At 45.1% G+C, this 20,221-nt stretch overlaps 1 protein-coding gene across 2 annotated transcripts in view; it reads left to right on the plus strand.

The window, feature by feature from the left end:
• The window catches only part of LOC128337663 (uncharacterized), a 34,638-nt gene extending 17,250 nt beyond the window's left edge, over positions 1–17,388 (plus strand). The window contains exons 6-7 of one of the 2 annotated variants that reach the window (XM_053278903.1): positions 14,516–14,596; positions 16,680–17,388. In XM_053278903.1, the coding sequence (XP_053134878.1) occupies positions 14,516–14,596; positions 16,680–16,685 (87 nt within the window). In that variant the 3' untranslated portion in view covers positions 16,686–17,388. Of the gene's footprint in view, positions 1–2,256; positions 3,669–14,515; positions 14,597–16,679 lie in introns of those variants that run through there. The other variant, XM_053278899.1, reaches the window with a different exon arrangement.
• Positions 17,389–20,221: the final 2,833 nt, after the last annotated feature.

Below are 20,221 nucleotides of genomic sequence, written 5' to 3' on the forward strand. Positions count from 1 at the left end.
AAACTCTCCCAAGGTGTTATGTGTATAGTATTGGAAGTTGGAACTCAGCCAATCCAGTTGCTCGGATGCAAAGCATCAGTTTTAAGCATCATGCAAAATATTACCTGTGGATGAGAAAATGAGGTATGTGGCCAGGAGCCTTGCTCAAAGCAGAAGGACCCAGAAGCACTGTCCCCAAGCCTGCAGTCGGTGTATGCAGCTTTAAGGGAAAGAGTGTTATACATCACACAAATTTACAAGAAAGGAAGACCTTTCTGAGTAATACTGGCTATCTTTAAGAAAGACAAAAACTACACATACTAGGATCAATGAAAGGCAAGGTAAACTACCAAAAAAGATCCATGTATTATGGATCATCTTCGATACGTATTATTTATCCTTGATTGATTGATTGATTGATTTGATTTCTACACCGCCTTTCCAAAAATGGCTCAGAGCGGTTTACACAGAGAAATAACCAATAAATAATAAATAAATATGATGGATCCCTGTCCCCAAAGGGCTCACAATCTAAAAAGAAACATCAGATAGACACCAGCAACTGTCACTGGAGGTATTGTGCTGGGGGTGGATAGGGCAAGTTACTCTCCCCCTGCTAAATAAAGAGAATCACCACGTGAAAAGGTGCCTCTTTGCCAAGTTAGCAGGGGTTATTATTTATTTGATCTATTTGTATACTGCGCAAAACTTATATCTCTGGGCATTTTACATTAAAAATAATACCAATTACATGTTAAAAACGATTACATCAGTATGTACTTAAAAGCCCAAGTGAACAAATGTGTAAGATATATAAAACAGTAATTTGATGTGACAATAACAAAATACACCTGTATGAGTTATCCAATAAATCAGAGAGATGAGATCTAAATTCCCTGCTAACTGGGCAAAGAGGCACCTTTTACCGTGGTGATTCTCTTTATTTAGCAGGGCGAGAGTAACTGGCCCTATCCACCCCCAGCACAGTACTTCCAGTGACTGTTGCTGGTATCTATCTTGTGTTTTCTTTTTAGAATGTGAGCCCTTTGGGGACAGGGAGCCATCTTATTTATTTATTATTTCTCTGTGTTATTATGTCTCCGCCCTGAGACATTTTTGGAAGGGCTGTATAGAAATCAAATGACTATTATTATTATTATTATTATTAATCTTATCTTGAATCAAGAAATGCATGTATATAAGCATATCCACAAACCTACAAAATGAGTAAATAATACATAGGCATGTATCACTTGAGACAAGCTGGTGGTTGCATGGCAGGAAGGGAGAGGCCTAAGGAATGTGAGAGCAGTCTGTAAGACATGTGTGAGCACTGGAAGAGATTCCCCTTAGGGGATGGGGCCACTCTGGGAAAGGCACCTGCTTTCTTGCATGCAGAAGGTACCAAGTTCCCTCTCTGGCAGCATCTCCAGATAGGGCTGAGCGAGACTCCTGCCTGAAACCTTGAAGAAGCTGCTGCCAGTCTGGGTAGACAATACTGAAAAAGGTGGACCAATGGTCTGACTCTGTATGTGGCAGCTCCCTATGTTCCTAAGGAGGCGAGAAGTCATAAAGGGAGTCTGAGACTGTATGCTGGTGAATGAGTCTTTGGCTAATTTCATGACTAGGCTTGTGTATGTCTGGTTGCCAGTGGCAAGGGAAAATGGGGCCCAGGCAGCCAGACCCTGAAGGTTTTTTACACTGGGAATTCAGCCTTCTTTCCCCCCAGACCCTTCATCTGTCAGAAATGGTGATGAGGGATATGGGTGCGCAAATGAGAAAGGAAACATGTTTATGGCATAGTAACGTCCGGGGAAACATCTGCAAGGCTGTGCAGAGCACTCTTTGAGTCTGCAGTGCATCACTTCTGAATATTTCTTTAATTGTGAGTTGCCTTTTGAGTGTGGAACTTGCCTAAGATGAAAATGAGCAATAGCAATACAAAAGCACCCAAGCCACTGTTGTTGAATGTTGCGGATGTGACCCAGAAAAAAGCAGTGTTGATCTGAGGATCTGTAGCAAACAACTAATCCAGCATCCTTGGTGAGTGTGACTTTGACCTTTCTGTTTTTTTTCTTGACAGTTGAATATACAGAAATCCGTTACAAAAATTGAAATGTGATTGATATGGAGTGCTAATAAAATATCACATCAGTTTGGGAAGAAAGGAAAAGGCACAAGGGGGGGAAATAAATTCCAGACTGAAAATAATAATAATAATAATAATAATAATAATTATTATTATTTTATCTTATTTTATTTTTTTTTTAAAACCAGGAAAATCATGACCATCAATCATGCTCTGCACCCCCGCAGTGATGTCGATAGGCTCTACCTCCCTCGCAGCTCAGGTGGAAGAGGAATGCTGCAAGTCCATCAAACGGTAGAGGAGGAGAAAAGAGGCCTTGAAGAATATATCAAGGACAGTGAAGAAGATGCACTTCAAATGGTCCATAATGCGAAACTATTCAACACCAATGAAACAAAGCAGGCCTACAAGAAAGAACAAGTCAAGACCCGAGGAAAAAAATGGAAAAATAAGCCCCTGCATGGTCAATATTTGCACAATATAAGTGGAAAATCAGACATCACCAAGACCTGGCAATGGCTTAAGAATGGCAACTTGAAGAAAGAAACAGAGGGTTTAATACTGGCTGCACAAGAACAGGCACTAAGAACAAATGCAATAAGAGCAAAAGTCGAAAAATCAACCACAAACAGCAAGTGCCGCCTTTGTAAAGAAGCAGATGAAACCATGGACCACCTAATCAGCTGTTGTAAAAAGATCGCACAGACTGACTACAAACAAAGGCATGACAAAGTAGCAGGGATGATACACTGGAACATCTGCAAAAAATACAAGCTACCTGTAGCCAAAAATTGGTGGGACCATAAAATTGAAAAAGTTGAAGAAAATGAAGATGTAAAAATATTATGGGATTTCCGACTACAAACAGACAAACATCTGCCACACAATACACCAGATATAACTGTAGTCGAGAAGAAAGAAAAACAAGTTAAAATAATCGACATAGCAATACCAGGGGATAGCAGAATAGAAGAAAAAGAAATAGAAAAAATCACCAAATACAAAGATCTACAAATTGAAATTGAAAGGCTGTGGCAGAAAAAGACCAAAATAATCCCAGTGGTCATTGGCGCCCTGGGTGCAGTTCCAAAAGACCTTGAAGAGCACCTCAACACCAGAGGGGCCACAGAAATCACCATCAGCCAATTACAAAAAGCAGCTTTACTGGGAACAGCCTATATTCTGCGACAATATCTATAACAACAGCAACAACATTGACAATAAAATTCTGGCATCCCAGGTCCTTGGGAAGGACTCGATGTCTGGATAAAACAAACCAGTCAATAACACCTGTCTGACTGTGTAAAATAATAATAATAATAAAAATAATAATAATAATAATTCAATTTCTATACCGCCCTTCCAAAAATGGCTCAGGGCAGTTTACAAAGAGAAATAACAAATAAGATGGCTCCCTGTCCCCAAAGGGCTCACATTCTAAAAAGAAACATAAGACACACACCAGCAACAGTCACTGGAAGTACTGTGCTGGGGGTGGATAGGGCCAGTTACTCTCCCCTTGCTAAATAAAGAGAATCACCACATTAAAAGGTGCCTCTTTGCCCAGTTAGCAAAGTTTAAATGTTTAAACTTGCTAAATGCTGATGCTTGTATAATATAGGAACATAGGAAGCTGCCGTATACTGAGTCAGACCATAGGTCCATCTCACTCAGTATTGTTTACACAGACTGGCAGCAGCTTTTCCAAGGTTGCAGGCTTCTTACAAGTTCTTACTAGGCAAATGGTGCTACATCCTCATTGCCCAGCGTGTTCTAATGGCCAAGCTATATCTGCCATGCCTTTTGTGTTTGCGCATGCACATGGAGGCAGATTGCACCTTCTCATGAGACCACACTTTGCTCTCTGTCCCAACAAGGTTCTTTCCATTGGCGCTCTTCCAGTGAGTCGTATGTCATTCAAATCTTGAGCTGTTTCCCCTTGAGATGCTCGCCTCTTCTTCCTCCCATCCTCATTCCTTGACGGGAAATCCAGCTTGGCATAGCAAATGCCTTCCTGTTTTGCAAGAGAGAAAGAAACTCCATTGCTTGATTGATCGTTTAGTTATGGACAGAAGAACAGCCCTGCTAGATCAGGCCCAAGGAGGCCCATCTAGTCCAGCATCCTGTTTCACACATTGGCCCACCAGACGCCGCTGGAAGCCCACGGGCAGGACTCTCTGGCCAACGTGAAGGATGCAATGATTCATCAATTAACTGGGTGATTATTTGATTTGGCTGGTTTTGATTGATTGAATGATGACTACAATGATGACTACATTTACACAAGTAAATGTTGTAAACCGCCCAGAGACGTAAGTTTTGGACGGTATAAAAATATGTTAGATAGATAGATAGATAGATAGATAGATAGATAGATAGATAGATTATTCTGGCTGGTAGATGCCATCTTAAAAGAGGCACTCTCCTCATCTTGCACACAGGAGGGAATGCCTCTTCTTAAATGACCCCTGTTGTCACATATAGTACAAACACCATCTCAAAACTAAGAAAGTTTCACTGACATTCATTGACAAGTATCTGCAGATTTAATAAATTAATAAATACTAATACAATTAATATAGTATGTGTGTGTGTGTATAGCAATAGCAATAGCACTTACATTTATATACCGCTCTATAGCTGGAAGCTCTCTAAGCGGTTTACAATGATTTAGCATATTGCCCCCCAACATTCTGGGTACTCATTTTACCGACCTCGGAAGGATGGAAGGCTGAGTCAACCTTGAGCCTCTGGTCAGGATCGAACTTGTAACCTTCTGGTTACAGGGCGGCAGTTTTACCACTGCGCCACCAGGGGCTCATATATATAGATAAGTAGATAGACACTGCAGAGGGCTGCACATGGACCATTCTGGGTGCTGGCTACGCCCCTTCATGTGATGTCAGATGCAGGGGGCGTGGCTGGCACACATGGGGGGGCCACTGGGGAGGGGGCGAACATGAGCCCTCTCTCCCCTAGCTACGTATGTGCCTGTCTTGTGGCAATGAATTCCATATAGCAATGGAGTCAAATATCATTTGTGGGTGTGATGAGAAGAGACACAGTTTGTGGAGGACAGGGCTTATTGTTCTCATTATCTGGTGACTGACCACTGAGGATGTAATTTGTGATATTACCGAGATGGGACGGGTAAAGCCGAATCCCCAAAAAGGTGAGGAGAAGCATCAGCCAAAGCAGAACGCCACCCACAGCCAGGGGCATCTTGATGTAGCTTGCGCAGGGATCATCTGCAGAGGATGTTTTAAAAGGAAGAGAGATGAGCGGTTTGTTCGCATCTAGGCACTGATGCTGTTTGCTTCTTGATTTACTGCGTCTTAATTTATCTGTGGAGTGGCCTTCTGTCTTGCTTTGTTTCTCAATTTAGCGGGTGTAGATGTCTCTCTTCCTTGGGCTCAGAGCAGCTAGGGTCAGTTTCCAACTGTTCACAGGACTCAGCAATGGAGTCTAATGCCCTGTTTCAATTTCAGGGGTGGGCTGAACAGGACAGGTCCCAAAGCAGGGTATAATCCTGACTGATCCAAAAAGGCATACCAAAGCAATACAAAAGATCAGGAAAAACTAATATGGTGTCTGGAGACAGTTGTGGGGGATAGTCAGCCTGTTTCATCTGGCCTCTTCCCCCACCTCCCCACCCCTTCCTTTCTTGGAGGGGCAAGAGGGATTTGCACCCCTAGGCCCCAATGAAGCCAGGACTTGCTTAGTTGGAGTCAATAAGGGCCACACTATGAATGTACCGCAGATAACAAACTGGGCGCCTGAGCAAATCCGTACCTGGCCCTTTGCCCTGGTGTGGGATGGCCCTCACTAGGAGGAGTTAGGGACCTTGTTGCAAGTTTGTTATCTGTGGTGTGGTGTGGTGTGGTGGCCACCTCCTAGTGAGAGCCATCCCACACCAGGGCAAAGGGCCGGTAACTGATTTGCTCAGGCGCCCTGTCCTGACCTCCTTTCACCGCAAGGCTTCACCCCACTGAGGGGGGAGCGGTCCAACACATCCCAAACCCAAGCTCGGAGCCGGTGAGTCGCATCCCACCCCCGAGTGGGGGTCATTCCCAGCCCTCCGGGCTGCCCAAACCCTGAAGGGCTGTTCCTTGACCCCCACCCCGAATGGCCCTCCAGCCAAACACCAATACTGAATCTACCTACCCAACACCCGCGCTCTCCTGCCAAGTGACCGGTTGTTCTACGGTGCCTGCCCACAACCCAGCTCCGAAGCCTCAGTAAGAAGTAGGCGGGAAAAGGCCGCACCTAAAGCCAATCTGGCGTGGCCCAAAAAGTTCCTACTTGGCCCCCACAGGCAACCGGCTGTTTCATCTGACCAATTCTGCCCCCCCTCCCCCCCTTTCTTGGACAGGCAAGGGGGATTTTGGGCAACTGTAATTTCTTGTTCCTAGGTGGGCTGGCCTGGTTGGTGGTCGGTGAAAGCTACAGGTGAGGCTTTTGAACTCCTGGCCCTTATAAGGGCGAGTAGCACCAAGGCACAGCCACCAAAGTGGGGAGGCCAAAGGGGGAGGCCTTCGGGGGTGGGACCGAGAGCTGGGGCCAACCTATTGTCTTGGACTGCTGGAAGGAAGACGCCTGCTCACTTCATTGTGGTCTAGTATTTAGTTAGGCCTGGTACAGGTGTGTGTCTTGGGTTGAGCAGAGATGGGGACGTGGGGGACGACTGGAGCAGTGGTGGTGGGGAATCGACGAAGATATGGCGTTGGTAGGCCAGCGGATTGTTATAGGGGAAGGGAATTCAGAAGTATAATTGCTGTTTCCCCTTCCAGCAGGCCTACCACCTCTTTGACCTTGGAGAGCAATGCCAACCACCCACAGAACCTCACCGTATTACTCCGTAATGCCAGGCCAGTCCAAAAAAAAATCTGAGGTAGTCCATGACTTGATTATGGGTGAAGGAGCCGACTTGGTATGTGTCACAGAGATCAGGTCGGGAGAGGCTAGTGGTCCGGTTTGGACCCAGCTTCTGCCAGAGAGTTCCTCCATGGTAGAGCGGGTGAGAGGAGGATGTGGGTGGGGAGGTGGTGTGGCTGCGGTCTATAAGAATACCATCTCCCTTACCAGGATTCCTGTCAGGGATTTTGCCTGCACTTCCAAGTGAGTTGAGGTTCTCTCCAGAATCTGACAAAACTCTAAGAGGACCTCAACTCACTTGGAAGTAGGGTATTACAACAATTTTTTAATTTATTTATTCATTCAGTTTCTATACCACCTTTCCAAAATTGGCTCAGGGCGGTAAACTGTGAATGTTTACAATACAATACAATACTTAGCCAGCATAGGTATGAGGATTTTTAATGTTTTATGACTTCAGTATTGTAAATACCGAAGCTGTTCTCATGATCACTGGAAAGCGGGCTAAGGGAGCTCAGCCTGCTTTCAAGGGATCGTGGGAACCACCGGGCTCGCAGGCGAGACTGGTGCTCCCAAGGCGGCTAGCCCACCTAATTACCCCTCCCCTTAGATGAGGTTAATGGAGTGAGCGCTCTGTTAACCTCATATTTTTGCTCGTGTGTCGCCACAGTTTGTGGCGACACACGAGTAGACCCCCGACTGGGAGGCTGCAAGCATTCTCCCGGGCTCAGGGGTCTCTCCAAAATGCCCAGCATGCTCACGCGGGGCACCCTGGAACTTCCAGAGACCGCGCAGCCCCCGATCCCCCCAGCCCCCCCCCCAGCTCCGTCACAGAGCCAGTAGTTGTAAGGGCGGCTGATCCGACTGCCAAGGGCTGCCGATTGATTGTCTGTGGGGAGAGTAGCCTATCGTGTGAAGTGCCTCCCTGTAAAGTATTGTATTGCATTGTAAAATCCACAGACATGTAGTAATACTGTACTTCCACGTGAGTTGAGGTCCTCTTAGATCCTTGTCAGATTCTGGAGAGGTTCAACTCACTTCAACTCACTTGGAAGTAGAGAATTGCTGCATATATCTGAGGACTTTTACAATACTTAGCCCACATGTGTGAGGATTGTAAATGTTTTATTATTGTTGTTGTTGTTATTAATTCGATTTCTATACTGCCCTCCCAAAAATGGCTCAGGGTGGTTTACAAAGAGAAATAATATATAAATAAGATGGATCCCTGTCCCCAAAGGGCTCACAATCTAAAAAGAAACATAAGACAGACACCAGCAACAGTCACTGGAGGTACTATGCCTGGGGGTGGATAGGGCCAGTTACTCTCCCCCTGCTCAATAAAGAGAATCACCACAGTAAAAGGTGCCTCTTTGCCAAGTTAGCAGGGGTTAACAGGGTTTATGACTTTTAAAAAACCTATCTTAATTCAGTTTTAAGCCATTGTATGCAGCATTCTTATTTTTTTAAAATTAAAATACCCATTTATATTCTTAATTCAGTTTTAATCCATTTTATGCAGCATTCTTACTTTTTATTATTAAAATACCCATTTATATTCTTATTCTTGGGAGTTGTAAATTATAAGCTAGGACCACATTAGTTTTTCCGGTTCTTTTGTATTGCTTTGGGCTGATCAGGACAAGTCAGCAAGCAGCTTGCAGAGGGGAGCAGAGAGTGGTGAGACCTGTTTTTCTGGCATAGTGACCACTGTGCAAGGTCCAAATTTAAAATGTGGTTTCCGCCTAGAGGAAGCCAACATTTCACAAGTTGACTGAAACTTGCCTCTAGGAAGAGAGAGAAGAGCAAAACAGAAAGGAGTTTTCATATATGCGGCTAAAGTTGCCTGTGAACCTCTCGTGTGGAATCTGAACAGTGCTAATGGGGAAAAGAAGCATTTGTAATGCAAATGCGCCTTCTGGATCCAGCTGGCTTTGCATTCACCTTACAAATCTGGTTGAAGCAAGAGTCTCCCCAAGTCTCGTGAGTGGAAAGGATCACTGTTTTTACGGGAGCGGAGTCCCAGGCAAATCCCCTCACCTGCAGGGAACAGGGCACTCTTCTTCACACTCCCGCCAGAAGAATTGAACCTGACTTCACAGGTGTAGCTCTTTCTGCCCGTCTCTGAGTCCGTGAGGATGGAGAGGAGACTGATGTAGGTTAAGGAGCCGCGGCTGTTGTTCACCGAAAGCATCTGTCCCTCCGGCTGGAGATCTCCAGAGATGCTCCAGGCCACCTGGACTAAGCCGGACACCTCATGGACCACGCAGACAAGATAGTTGCCCTGTGCCACCGGGGATGCTGGGTGCAGAAACGTCACCCAGGTACTCCGGGTATAACTGTCTAGTGAGGAAAAGAAAGCCGGGAGTTCAGTCAGGGCAGCCACCGCGGTTCCATTGTGTGGCATCTTCGGGCTATTTCGGAACTCGATCTGGCTGCCTAGTTCTCAAGCTCTGTCAGAGGCGATCTTCCCCACGGACCTTGGGGATCTGGTCCGTGGTCTCAGTTGTGGGGCCCACAGCTTCTCCACAAGTTCAGGCTGCCATCCACACGCCCCGCCCCACCCCACATTGCTCAGCACTCTTCTCCCACCTCTTACCGATGACTGCCCCCCTGTCCTGTCCCGTCCCCCAGGCCCAATATATATTCCTAGCTCACAGTGGATGTGGCCCGTTGACTAATTCCAAATGGACAACCTCCTCCCTCCCTCCCTCCCACCCTCCCTGAGCACTCTTCTCATCCCACCCACCTCTCGGATCTCAGTCCCACCCACCACCCACCCCACCCCCGAAACAAGCCCAGGAGCTCCAATGAACTCCTGCAATGTTTATTTATTTTATTATTTATTTATTACAGTTCTATCCCGCTTTTTCCTCCGAGGAGCTCAGAGCGGTGTACATCCTTATTTTTTATCCTCACAACAACCCTGTGAGGTAGGTTAGGCTGAGAGAGATGTGACTGGCCCAGAGTCACCCAGTGAGTTTCATGGTTGAATGGGGATTCGAACTCGGGTCTTCCCAGTCCTAGTCCAACACTCTAACCACTACGCTATGCTGGCAGTGGCACACAGACAAAAGCAGCCCCCCCCGGCAGGTTGCACCCCTCCAGCCTCAGGCTGTTTCCAGCACTCCTCAAATCCGACCTGCGCCCTCCAGGTGGCCGGTTGCCAAAAAATGTTCAAGGGGGACCTCACAGCATGGGGGGGGCTTGTGGTGGTGGGGGAACCTCTGAAGTCCTTCAGGTCCAGGCTCCAAAATAACCTCGGTGCGTCACTGAGCTCTTTTGGGGGGGCAGAGATTTCAGGGGATATTGGGCCAAGTCCCCATAAACTATAGGGCAGTGATTGCCACTGATTTTCAAGCAGGGGCCACTCTGGCAAAACAACAACCCTAGCCGGATGCAGCAGCGGCTATTCACAGGCACGGTCCCACTACCAATCAGCATGGGAATTTTGACCTGCTCCATCTCCGACCTGGGCTGGTTTACCCTTCCTTATAGTTAGAGTATTGGACTAGAACCAGGAAGGCCCGAATTCGAATCCCCATTCAGCCATGAAACTCACTGGGTGACTCTGGGCCGGTCATGTATATCTCAGCCTAACCTACCTTACAAGGTTGTTGTGAGGATAAACGTAACCATGTACACTGTTCTGAGCTCCTCGAAGGAAAAAGCGGGATAGAAATGTAAGATAAAACATCAGAGTCATTTTGCACCATGCTGCTCTCTCCGCTCAGCACTGTGCTTTCCTCAAGCTTAAGGGCGACACTTCCCAGCATGCCGTGCACACCTCCCAAGATCAGGGGCTCAAGAGGGCTCCGTTTCCCTTAAAGGACCCCCCCCCGGAGTGCTGGGCAAGGCACAGCACGGTGGGAATGATAGCCTCTGCACGGTGCCAGGGGGACCATGCCGAGTATTCAGCTTTGGCCAAAGCTTCACACAGGCCCAATAAACAATTAGCCAGGGCAATGCATTTAGGATTGACATGGGCTGCCACTGCCCCCACCCCAGGCCTCACAGTGAAGGACACCACCATAGGGAGTTAGCATGGTGTAATGGCTAGACCCCCAGATGTTGTTAGACTACAACTCCCATCATCCCCAGCCACAAAGGCCATGTCTGGGGATGACGGGAGTTGTAGTCCAACAACATTTGGGGGCCCAAAGTTAAGAAACCCTGGGCTAGACAGCTAGACAGGGACAGGGAGATCTAGGTTCTGATTCCCACTTAGGGAGCACATGTGCCCATGCTGGGCAGCACCGAGCCTGTTCACACAACCGCAGATTCCTGGATAGGATAGGAAAGGGTTGAGCCAGGAAGCTGTGGTCGTCTGGGGCACCAGGAGTCCTCCTGACCTGGCTGCTCTGAACCTGGATAGCCCAGATCTGCTACCCAGGTTAAAAGTGAGGCAGGACGCGAATGGAACCCACCCTACCTTTTGTTTTGGTTAGGGGTGTGCACAAAACCGGTTTGCCTGGTTCGGTTCGAGTCCTAACTGGACTTGAGCTGGACCGGGCATGTTCGGTTTTGGTACCCCGAGCTAGAACCCTGGTTCAACTTGAATTCGAGCCAGTTTGGGGTTCTAAAGTGGGGGTTTAAAAACAAGAACACCTCATTGCTGGGTTCAGTGGCCTCTGTGGGGCTGCAGCCATGGCTGGGGGGGGGTCTTCAATGGTCCCCCTCCCCCCACCGGCCTCACCCTGGTCTTCTGTGGGCCAGTTCAGCCCATTTTGGCCCTCTCTGTGGTCTCTGCGGCTATTTTGGAGGCCGCCACACATGCACCCTGGCCATTTGCATCGCCAGGTCATGACCCCGCCACGCAAGTGGCCAGGTCGGATGCATGGTGGCCTCCAAAATGGCTGCTACAACCACAGAGAAGACCGAAATGGCCTGAAAATGGGATGAACCAGCCCATAGGGGGGAACCACCAGAGACCCCCCACACACACCATGGCAGCAACCCCGGCAGTGAGTTTACATTTTTTTTAATCCACTTTAGAATCCCAAACTGGCCCCCAAGTTACCCCAGAGGGGTTCAGCTGTGAGTTTTTACTTTTGTTTTAATTTTCCCTTTAGAACCCTGAACCGGCCCCAAACTGGCCCACGAGGGTTCGGCTTGAGCTCAGGTCCAGTTCAAAGGCGAGCCCTAGAGCTGACTCACTTCAATGGAGAACTGGCTCAACCTTGAGCCAGTTCGTACATCCCTAGTTTTGGTGGTCTGTAGCACCGGTGCATTTTAAACCATGCCCGGGCAGTGGCCATCTTAACCATAGAGTTGGGTGGAAAACAGGGCCAGGGAGAGGAGTGCTCCTGCTGAACTCAGAGCTGCTTCTCTGTTGCTCACACAATGCATTGTGGGATGCTGGCGGACCCAGCTTGGGTTTTCCTTCCCTCCTGGAGTGTTCAGCAGCCTGATTGTTTGGGGTAAGTAGACACAATCAGGGGCTTGGGTCATTTGGGAGGCAGAGGGTGCCCCCCCTCCAGCCCACCCCCATATGACCATGAGAACAGGCTCTCGCTCTCTCTCGCTCTCTCTCTCTCAGTGTAGCCTACAGGACAAGGTTGTTATGATCAAATCAGAGCACAGAGAACTGCAGATGCTCACCTAAACTCCTTGGAGGAAGGGCGGGTTATAGCTGTAACAAATACTTGGTATTAGGAATCAATATTCGGAACAGAGAGAGGTCTGGGAAGCCATGTGAAAGCTAAGCATGTGTGAATCCGATCACTTCCCTGGTCCTGGAGAGGATCGCACACCCTGTGTAGCAAACTGAAGCATATTCTGTATGCAGTCTGTTGAATAGAGAACTGGATCTGGTCCATACAGAAACATATTCTGCTTTGAAATGGCCACTGCACTTAGCCCTGCTTCCTCACCTCCAATGATCAGTGACGTCCCATTGCTGAAATTCAAAAGTCTGTAATATGAATGCGTAGCACAGAAGTAAAGGCCAGCATCTTCCTTTTGGACATTGGCAATTTCCAGTGTCGAGTTTCCTCCGTCAGCTCTGCAGCTGTATCTTCCTGCCTTTCTCTCATCAAAGCAATACCCGATTAAAAATATTATTTCCCGGTTGCTACTTTTGTACCAGTGGAATGGATATCCACCATCTCTCATTTTATCTACAAAAGTGCATGACAGCTCAGCCTTGTCCCCAGCATCCACAAACTGGAACTGCTAACTGTGAAACAGTGACAACTGAGCCTGTAACACTGGGGACGTAAGCACAAGAAGGAACATTGTCAGTAATTTTTCATCCCAAATCCTTCTACCACATAAAGAATTTAGAAAGCAACATCATCCCTGACTGAGAATCCCTAGATTTTGCCAATGTGCCTGTAATGGTAATCCTAGAAACTGATTGCCAGGCAATCTAAGACTGACAAAAAGAAGTACTTTTTTCCACACATTGCATAATTAACCCATGGAACTCTCTGCCACTGGATGTGGTGCTGGCCACCAGCCAGGATCGCTTTAAGAGGGGCTTAGACAAATTCATAGAGGACAGGTCTATCAGTGGCTACTAGTCTGGTGGCTAGAGGCCACCTCCAGCCTCAGAAGCAAGGTGCCTCTAAATACCAGTTGCTGGGGAACAACAGTAGGAGAGATGGCATCCCCTCACCTCTTGCTGGTGGGCTTCTCAGAAGCATCTGGTGGGCCACTGTGGGAAGCAGGATACTGGACTAGATGGGCCTTGGGCCTGATCCAGCAGGGCTGTTCTTATGATATGTGTACTATAATCTTTATGATATGTGTGCTGTAATCTTTAGTGGCATTGACCATGATAAAGATTATTTGATTTGATTTAGAAAAAAATGGGGCACAAGTAAGGTAAAAATATATTTAACTTTATTACTTTACAGAAGGGGCAGAGGCAACCAGATTGAACAGCTAAGTTATAAAAAAAAAATTCAAACAATATATGATGGAACACTCGGCTTACTAATTGTTTAAACATTTCTGGCCTGCCCATTGTAGTCCATTCGCAACCCAACACATCCCTGTCCCCACCCCCACCCGGTCTGTCATCTCAACTGATTCCACCTGCCATTCAATCACACACACCAGCCCACAGCTGTCACAAATGTCCACATTCAAAAGGCTATGCCAGGGCATGACACAATGCATAGTTAAGCCTGCACAAAACATTTCATCTCAAGTCCAGCTAAACTCTCCCAATGGATCACTGAAATCCAATCGGGCCACTGGCTCAGATGCAAAGCATTAAGGTTCGGGTTAGACCATAAGGCAAAATATTACCTGTGGAGGACAAAATAAAGAGGCACTTGGCCAGTAGCATTGCTGAAAGCAGAAGCACCCAGAAACACCAGCCTCAAGTATGTGCATCTGGTGTGTGTGTGTGTGTCTGTGCAGCTTCAAGGCAAAGAGTCTTAGAGATGATGCAAATTTCTTGTAATGGCACAGCTCCAAGTGGGTGGTGCAGAGTTGATGCTGGATAGCTTTAAGAGAGGGCGGTGAAGCTTCACTCCTGGGCAGACACCGAGGTGGAATCAGCTCTGGTCCTTAGCTGAGCCATTGGGACACAGGTCAAAGAAGAGACCCTTTCACCTGCAGGTCTGCTTCAGATTCCAGAAGGGGAAGGGAACTAGAAGATGCTTGCCCCTCTTGGTGAGATTCTTCTGCTTGCTCTGCATAGTAAGTATTTTCAACATCCCATCTGCTTCCGGATTTCTCCTCCCATCAATTCCAGCAGGGCTTCTTTTGTTGGTGGTGTTTTCTCATCTGAGCATCAGAATGCTCAGATTAGTGAGATGAATGGACACAGGTTTTATAAGATCAACCCAATCTTTTAGAAATTGGAGAACATAAGGAATGTCATGCATTACCACAGGGCTGTTCAACATTAGCCCTCCTGAAGATGTTGGCCTACAAGTCCCATAATCCCTGTCTATTGACTGCTGTGGCTGGGGATTGTGGGAGTTGTAGTCCAAAAAACATGTGGAGGGCCAAAGTTGCCACAAGATGTTCACCTTTGGTTCACCTTTCCCATAAATACGCAACCAGGGCAGACCCTGCTTAGCTAAGGAGAAAAGTCATGCTTGCAACCACAAGACCAGTTCTCCTCTCATGATTTATGTGGGTTAGGAAGATGAAAAGTCACAACAGAAGGTAACTGAAGTCCATGTAGGCCAACTCCCTGATCCTGGGAGAGTGCTGAGTTTTCCCAGTTCTCCCACAGCAGCTGATTTGGGCCACTGTACATTGTGTGAATGTCCCCACTTCCTTCCCGTTTCCCCTGGGTCTGGGTGCTTGAATTAACTCAGTATGGACCTGTTTTAGTCTGTCGGATGTAATATACAAGTTGCTCTTTCGTTCTGTTCAAAGTTGGGTTTGTGCTTAGCGTGTCATTACTCACACAGAGCTTAAGACAGGAGAGGGATAACTCTCTAATAAACAATTTGTGATGATCCTTTTCAGTCCTTTTGAAGATTCCCTTGGGCTAAGCTTCTCCATCCTGGCTCCTTCCTCCTTGGAGGGGGCTCACCTTAACCACATTACCCCCTCCTATTCTGCCTCATCTTGGATCCACACCCTACTTGGGATAGAATCTCCTGGACTAGAGTGGGAACACTTTGGGGGAAAGTGGGAACACTTTTCAGAACCAGAAGGACAGAGCCATTATTTATTTATTTTAATTTATTTTATTTAACATATTTTTATACCGCCCCAAACTTACGTCTCTGGGCGGTTTACAACAAGATTTTTAAAGAAGTAAAACATTAATTAAAACAAGAGATTTAAAAACAAGAAATTTAAAATACAATTTAAAATTTTAAAACAATATTCTAAAAACAACATTAAAACAATCAAAACAATATCAGTTAAAAGCCTGGGTGAACAGATGTGTCTTTAAAGACTTTTAAAAAGCTGACAGAGATGGGGAGGCTCTTATTTCGAGAGTGCATTCCAAAGCTTCGGGGCAGCAACAGAGAAAGCCCGTCCTGACATGATGGATGCGGGAGACATGATGAGGATTCTTCAGCATTTGGAGTTGAAAACTGATTTCCCCAGAGGTCAGAGGGATTTGGGAGGAGAGCTGGTCTTGTGGTAGCAAGCATGAATTGTCCCCTTTGCTAAGCAAGGTCCGCCCTGATGGACAGGGCATGAATGTAAAAGCCTTGACTGCTTGCTCCTCTACTCTGCATTAGTAAGGACTAATTACTCCTAATTAGTTAGTAAGGACACAGCAGCTTGTACCACCATTCCTTTCTCTCCCTCCCTTTTTACAGGAATCTTTTGATTTTATATTTTGAGACCCGTCATTTGATCTGTCTTTTATCATTCATTCATATCAAATTTGTATACCATCCCAAACGTTCATCTCTGGGCGATTTACAACAACATAAAACAAGTTAAAACACAGAAAATAAAAACCTTAAAACAATCAAAATTAAATTAAAGTCAAATTTAAAAGCTTGGGTGAAGAGATAAGTCTTTAGTACTTTTTAAAAGTTGTCAGAGATGGGGAGGCTCTTATTTCAACAGGAAGCATATTGCAGAGTCTCGGGGCAGCAACAGAGACTCTGGGATTTTTGATGTTATATTTTGGGAGCCACCATTTTGTCATCCTCCTGTTGATCCCGCCCTTGTCCTGCTTATCAAAAAGCATCTTGCCAGAGATAAGGTGTTTGTAAGATAAACTGTCTTAGATCCAGCCATGGTTCAAGCATTACTCAGATTTTTCTTCTTCTCCTCTTTTTCTTTCTCCCCACACAAGACATGAAAAGCTTCCAGCAAATCAAAACCCATGAGGAAGATCCTACAAGGTAACTTGCATCCTTGGATACTGAAATGTCAAGAAGATGTATCTCACCACCTAGAGATACACATACCAGGAGGTTTTTCACACATGGCTCTATGTCTCGGGGTACCTGAAGAGCGAATCTGATTCGAGGCATTTTAATTTGAGGGATCAGATGGACCAATCGCATAGCCATCAGCACCTCCATCAACACCTTCAGAGAAAGCAGAAGCCCCGGAGCTTTTTTCAAAAGCTGCTGGAAATAGAGGATTGGTTTTTTTTACCCTGGACATAACTTGGGCTAATCTAGAATTTGCAGCCTCCCTTCAGAGAAAAACAAAGCCCTGTCTGTCCTGGGCCCTGATAGCCCGCAGGGAGGTCGGGTTAAATCCAGCGAAAATGTGGACTGGCACACTCCAATCAGGGGGAGAGAGGCCCTGTCTGTAAAACCTCCAGGCAGCATATAAATATGATAAAAATAAATAAAACAAGAAATAAATCGAATGTGCCAGGCCTCATTTTGAGAAATGCCTGGAATACGAATACAATGAATATTTATATACTGCTTTCAACAAAAGCTCCTAAAGTAGTTTACATAGATAGAAATTTTTTTTAAAATGGCTTCCTGTCCCCAATGGGTTTGTAACTTTGTAACTTTGTAACAATGACCCACTGACTCACTGTAACTTTGTAACTTTGTAACTTTGTAACAATGACCCACTGACCGAATGACCCACTGACCCACTGTAACTTTATAACAATGACCCACTGACCCACTGTAACTTTGTAACTTTGTAACAATGACCCACTGTAACTTTGTAACTTTGTAACTTTGTAACTTTGTAACAATGACCCACTGTAACTTTGTAACTTTGTAACTTTGTAACTTTGTAACTTTGTAACTTTGTAACTTTGTAACTTTGTAACTTTGTAACTTTGTAACTTTGTAACTTTGTAACTTTGTAACTTTGTAACTTTGTAACTTTGTAACTATGACCCACTGACCCACTGTAACTTTGTAACTTTGTAACTTTGTAACTTTGTAACTATGACCCACTGACCCACTGTAACTTTGTAACTTTGTAACTTTGTAACTATGACCCACTGACCCACTGTAACTTTGTAACTTTGTAACTTTGTAACTTTGTAACTATGACCCACTGACCCACTGTAACTTTGTAACTTTGTAACTTTGTAACTATGACCCACTGACCCACTGTAACTTTGTAACTTTGTAACTTTGTAACTTTGTAACTTTGTAACTTTGTAACTTTGTAACTTTGTAACTTTGTAACTTTGTAACTTTGTAACTTTGTAACAATGACCCACTGACCCACTGACCCACTGTAACTTTGTAACTTTGTAACTTTGTAACAATGACCCACTGACCCACTGACCCACTGTAACTTTGTAACTTTGTAACTTTGTAACACTGACCCACTGACCCACTGTAACTTTGTAACTTTGTAACTTTGTAACAATGACCCACTGACCCACTGACCCACTGTAACTTTGTAACTTTGTAACTTTGTAACAATGACCCACTGACCCACTGACCCACTGTAACTTTGTAACTTTGTAACTTTGTAACAATGACCCACTGACCCACTGTAACTTTGTAACTTTGTAACAATGACCCACTGACCCACTGTAACTTTGTAACTTTGTAACAATGACCCACTGACCCACTGTAACTTTGTAACTTTGTAACAATGACCCACTGTAACTTTGTAACTTTGTAACTTTGTAACAATGACCCACTGACCCACTGTAACTTTGTAACTTTGTAACTTTGTAACTTTGTAACAATGACCCACTGTAACTTTGTAACTTTGTAACTTTGTAACTTTGTAACAATGACCCACTGTAACTTTGTAACTTTGTAACTTTGTAACAATGACCCACTGTAACTTTGTAACTTTGTAACTTTGTAACTTTGTAACAATGACCCACTGACCCACTGTAACTTTTTAACTTTTTAACTTTTTAACGTTGTAACGTTGTAACGTTGTAACAATGACCAACTGACCCACTGTAACTTTGTAACTTTGTAACAATGACCCACTGACCCACTGACCCACTGTAACTTTGTAACTTTGTAACTTTGTAACAATGACCCACTGAACCACTGACCCACTGTAACTTTGTAACTTTGTAACAAAAACCCACTGACCCACTGACCCACTGTAAGTTTGTAACTTTGTAACAAAAACCCACTGACCCACTGACCCACTGTAACTTTGTAACTTTGTAACTTTGTAACAATGACCCACTATAACTTTGTAACTTTGTAACTTTGTAACTTTGTAACTTTGTAACAATGACCCACTGACCCACTGTAACTTTGTAACTTTGTAACTTTTTAACAATGACCCACTGACCCACTGTAACTTTGTAACTTTGTAACTTTTTAACAATGACCCACTGACCCACTGTAACTTTGTAACTTTGTAACTTTGTAACAATGACCCACTGACCCACTGTAACTTTGTAACTTTGTAAATTTGTAACTTTGTAACAATGACCCACTGACCCAATGACCCACTGACCCACTGTAACTTTGTAACAATGACCCACTGACCCACTGTAACTTTGTAACTTTGTAACAATGACCCACTGACCCACTGTAACTTTGTAACTTTGTAACAATGACACACTGACCCTCTGTAACTTTGTAACTTTGTAACAATGACCCACTGACCCACTGACCCACTGTAACTTTGTAACTTTGTAACTTTGTAACAATGACCCACTGACCCACTGACCCACTGTAACTTTGTAACTTTGTAACTTTGTAACAATGACCCACTGACCCACTGACCCACTGTAACTTTGTAACTTTGTAACTTTGTAACAATGACCCACTGACCCACTGACCCACTGTAACTTTGTAACTTTGTAACTTTGTAACAATGACCCACTGACCCACTGTAACTTTGTAACTTTGTAACAATGACCCACTGACCCACTGTAACTTTGTAACTTTGTAACAATGACCCACTGTAACTTTGTAACTTTGTAACTTTGTAACAATGACCCACTGACCCACTGTAACTTTGTAACTTTGTAACTTTGTAACTTTGTAACAATGACCCACTGTAACTTTGTAACTTTGTAACTTTGTAACTTTGTAACAATGACCCACTGTAACTTTGTAACTTTGTAACTTTGTAACAATGACCCACTGTAACTTTGTAACTTTGTAACTTTGTAACTTTGTAACAATGACCCACTGACCCACTGTAACTTTTTAACTTTTTAACTTTTTAACGTTGTAACGTTGTAACGTTGTAACAATGACCAACTGACCCACTGTAACTTTGTAACTTTGTAACAATGACCCACTGACCCACTGACCCACTGTAACTTTGTAACTTTGTAACTTTGTAACAATGACCCACTGAACCACTGACCCACTGTAACTTTGTAACTTTGTAACAAAAACCCACTGACCCACTGACCCACTGTAAGTTTGTAACTTTGTAACAAAAACCCACTGACCCACTGACCCACTGTAA

The sequence above is a fragment of the Hemicordylus capensis genome, chromosome 14 (assembly GCF_027244095.1).
Source record: "Hemicordylus capensis ecotype Gifberg chromosome 14, rHemCap1.1.pri, whole genome shotgun sequence".
Classification (NCBI taxonomy): Eukaryota; Metazoa; Chordata; class Lepidosauria; order Squamata; family Cordylidae; genus Hemicordylus; species Hemicordylus capensis.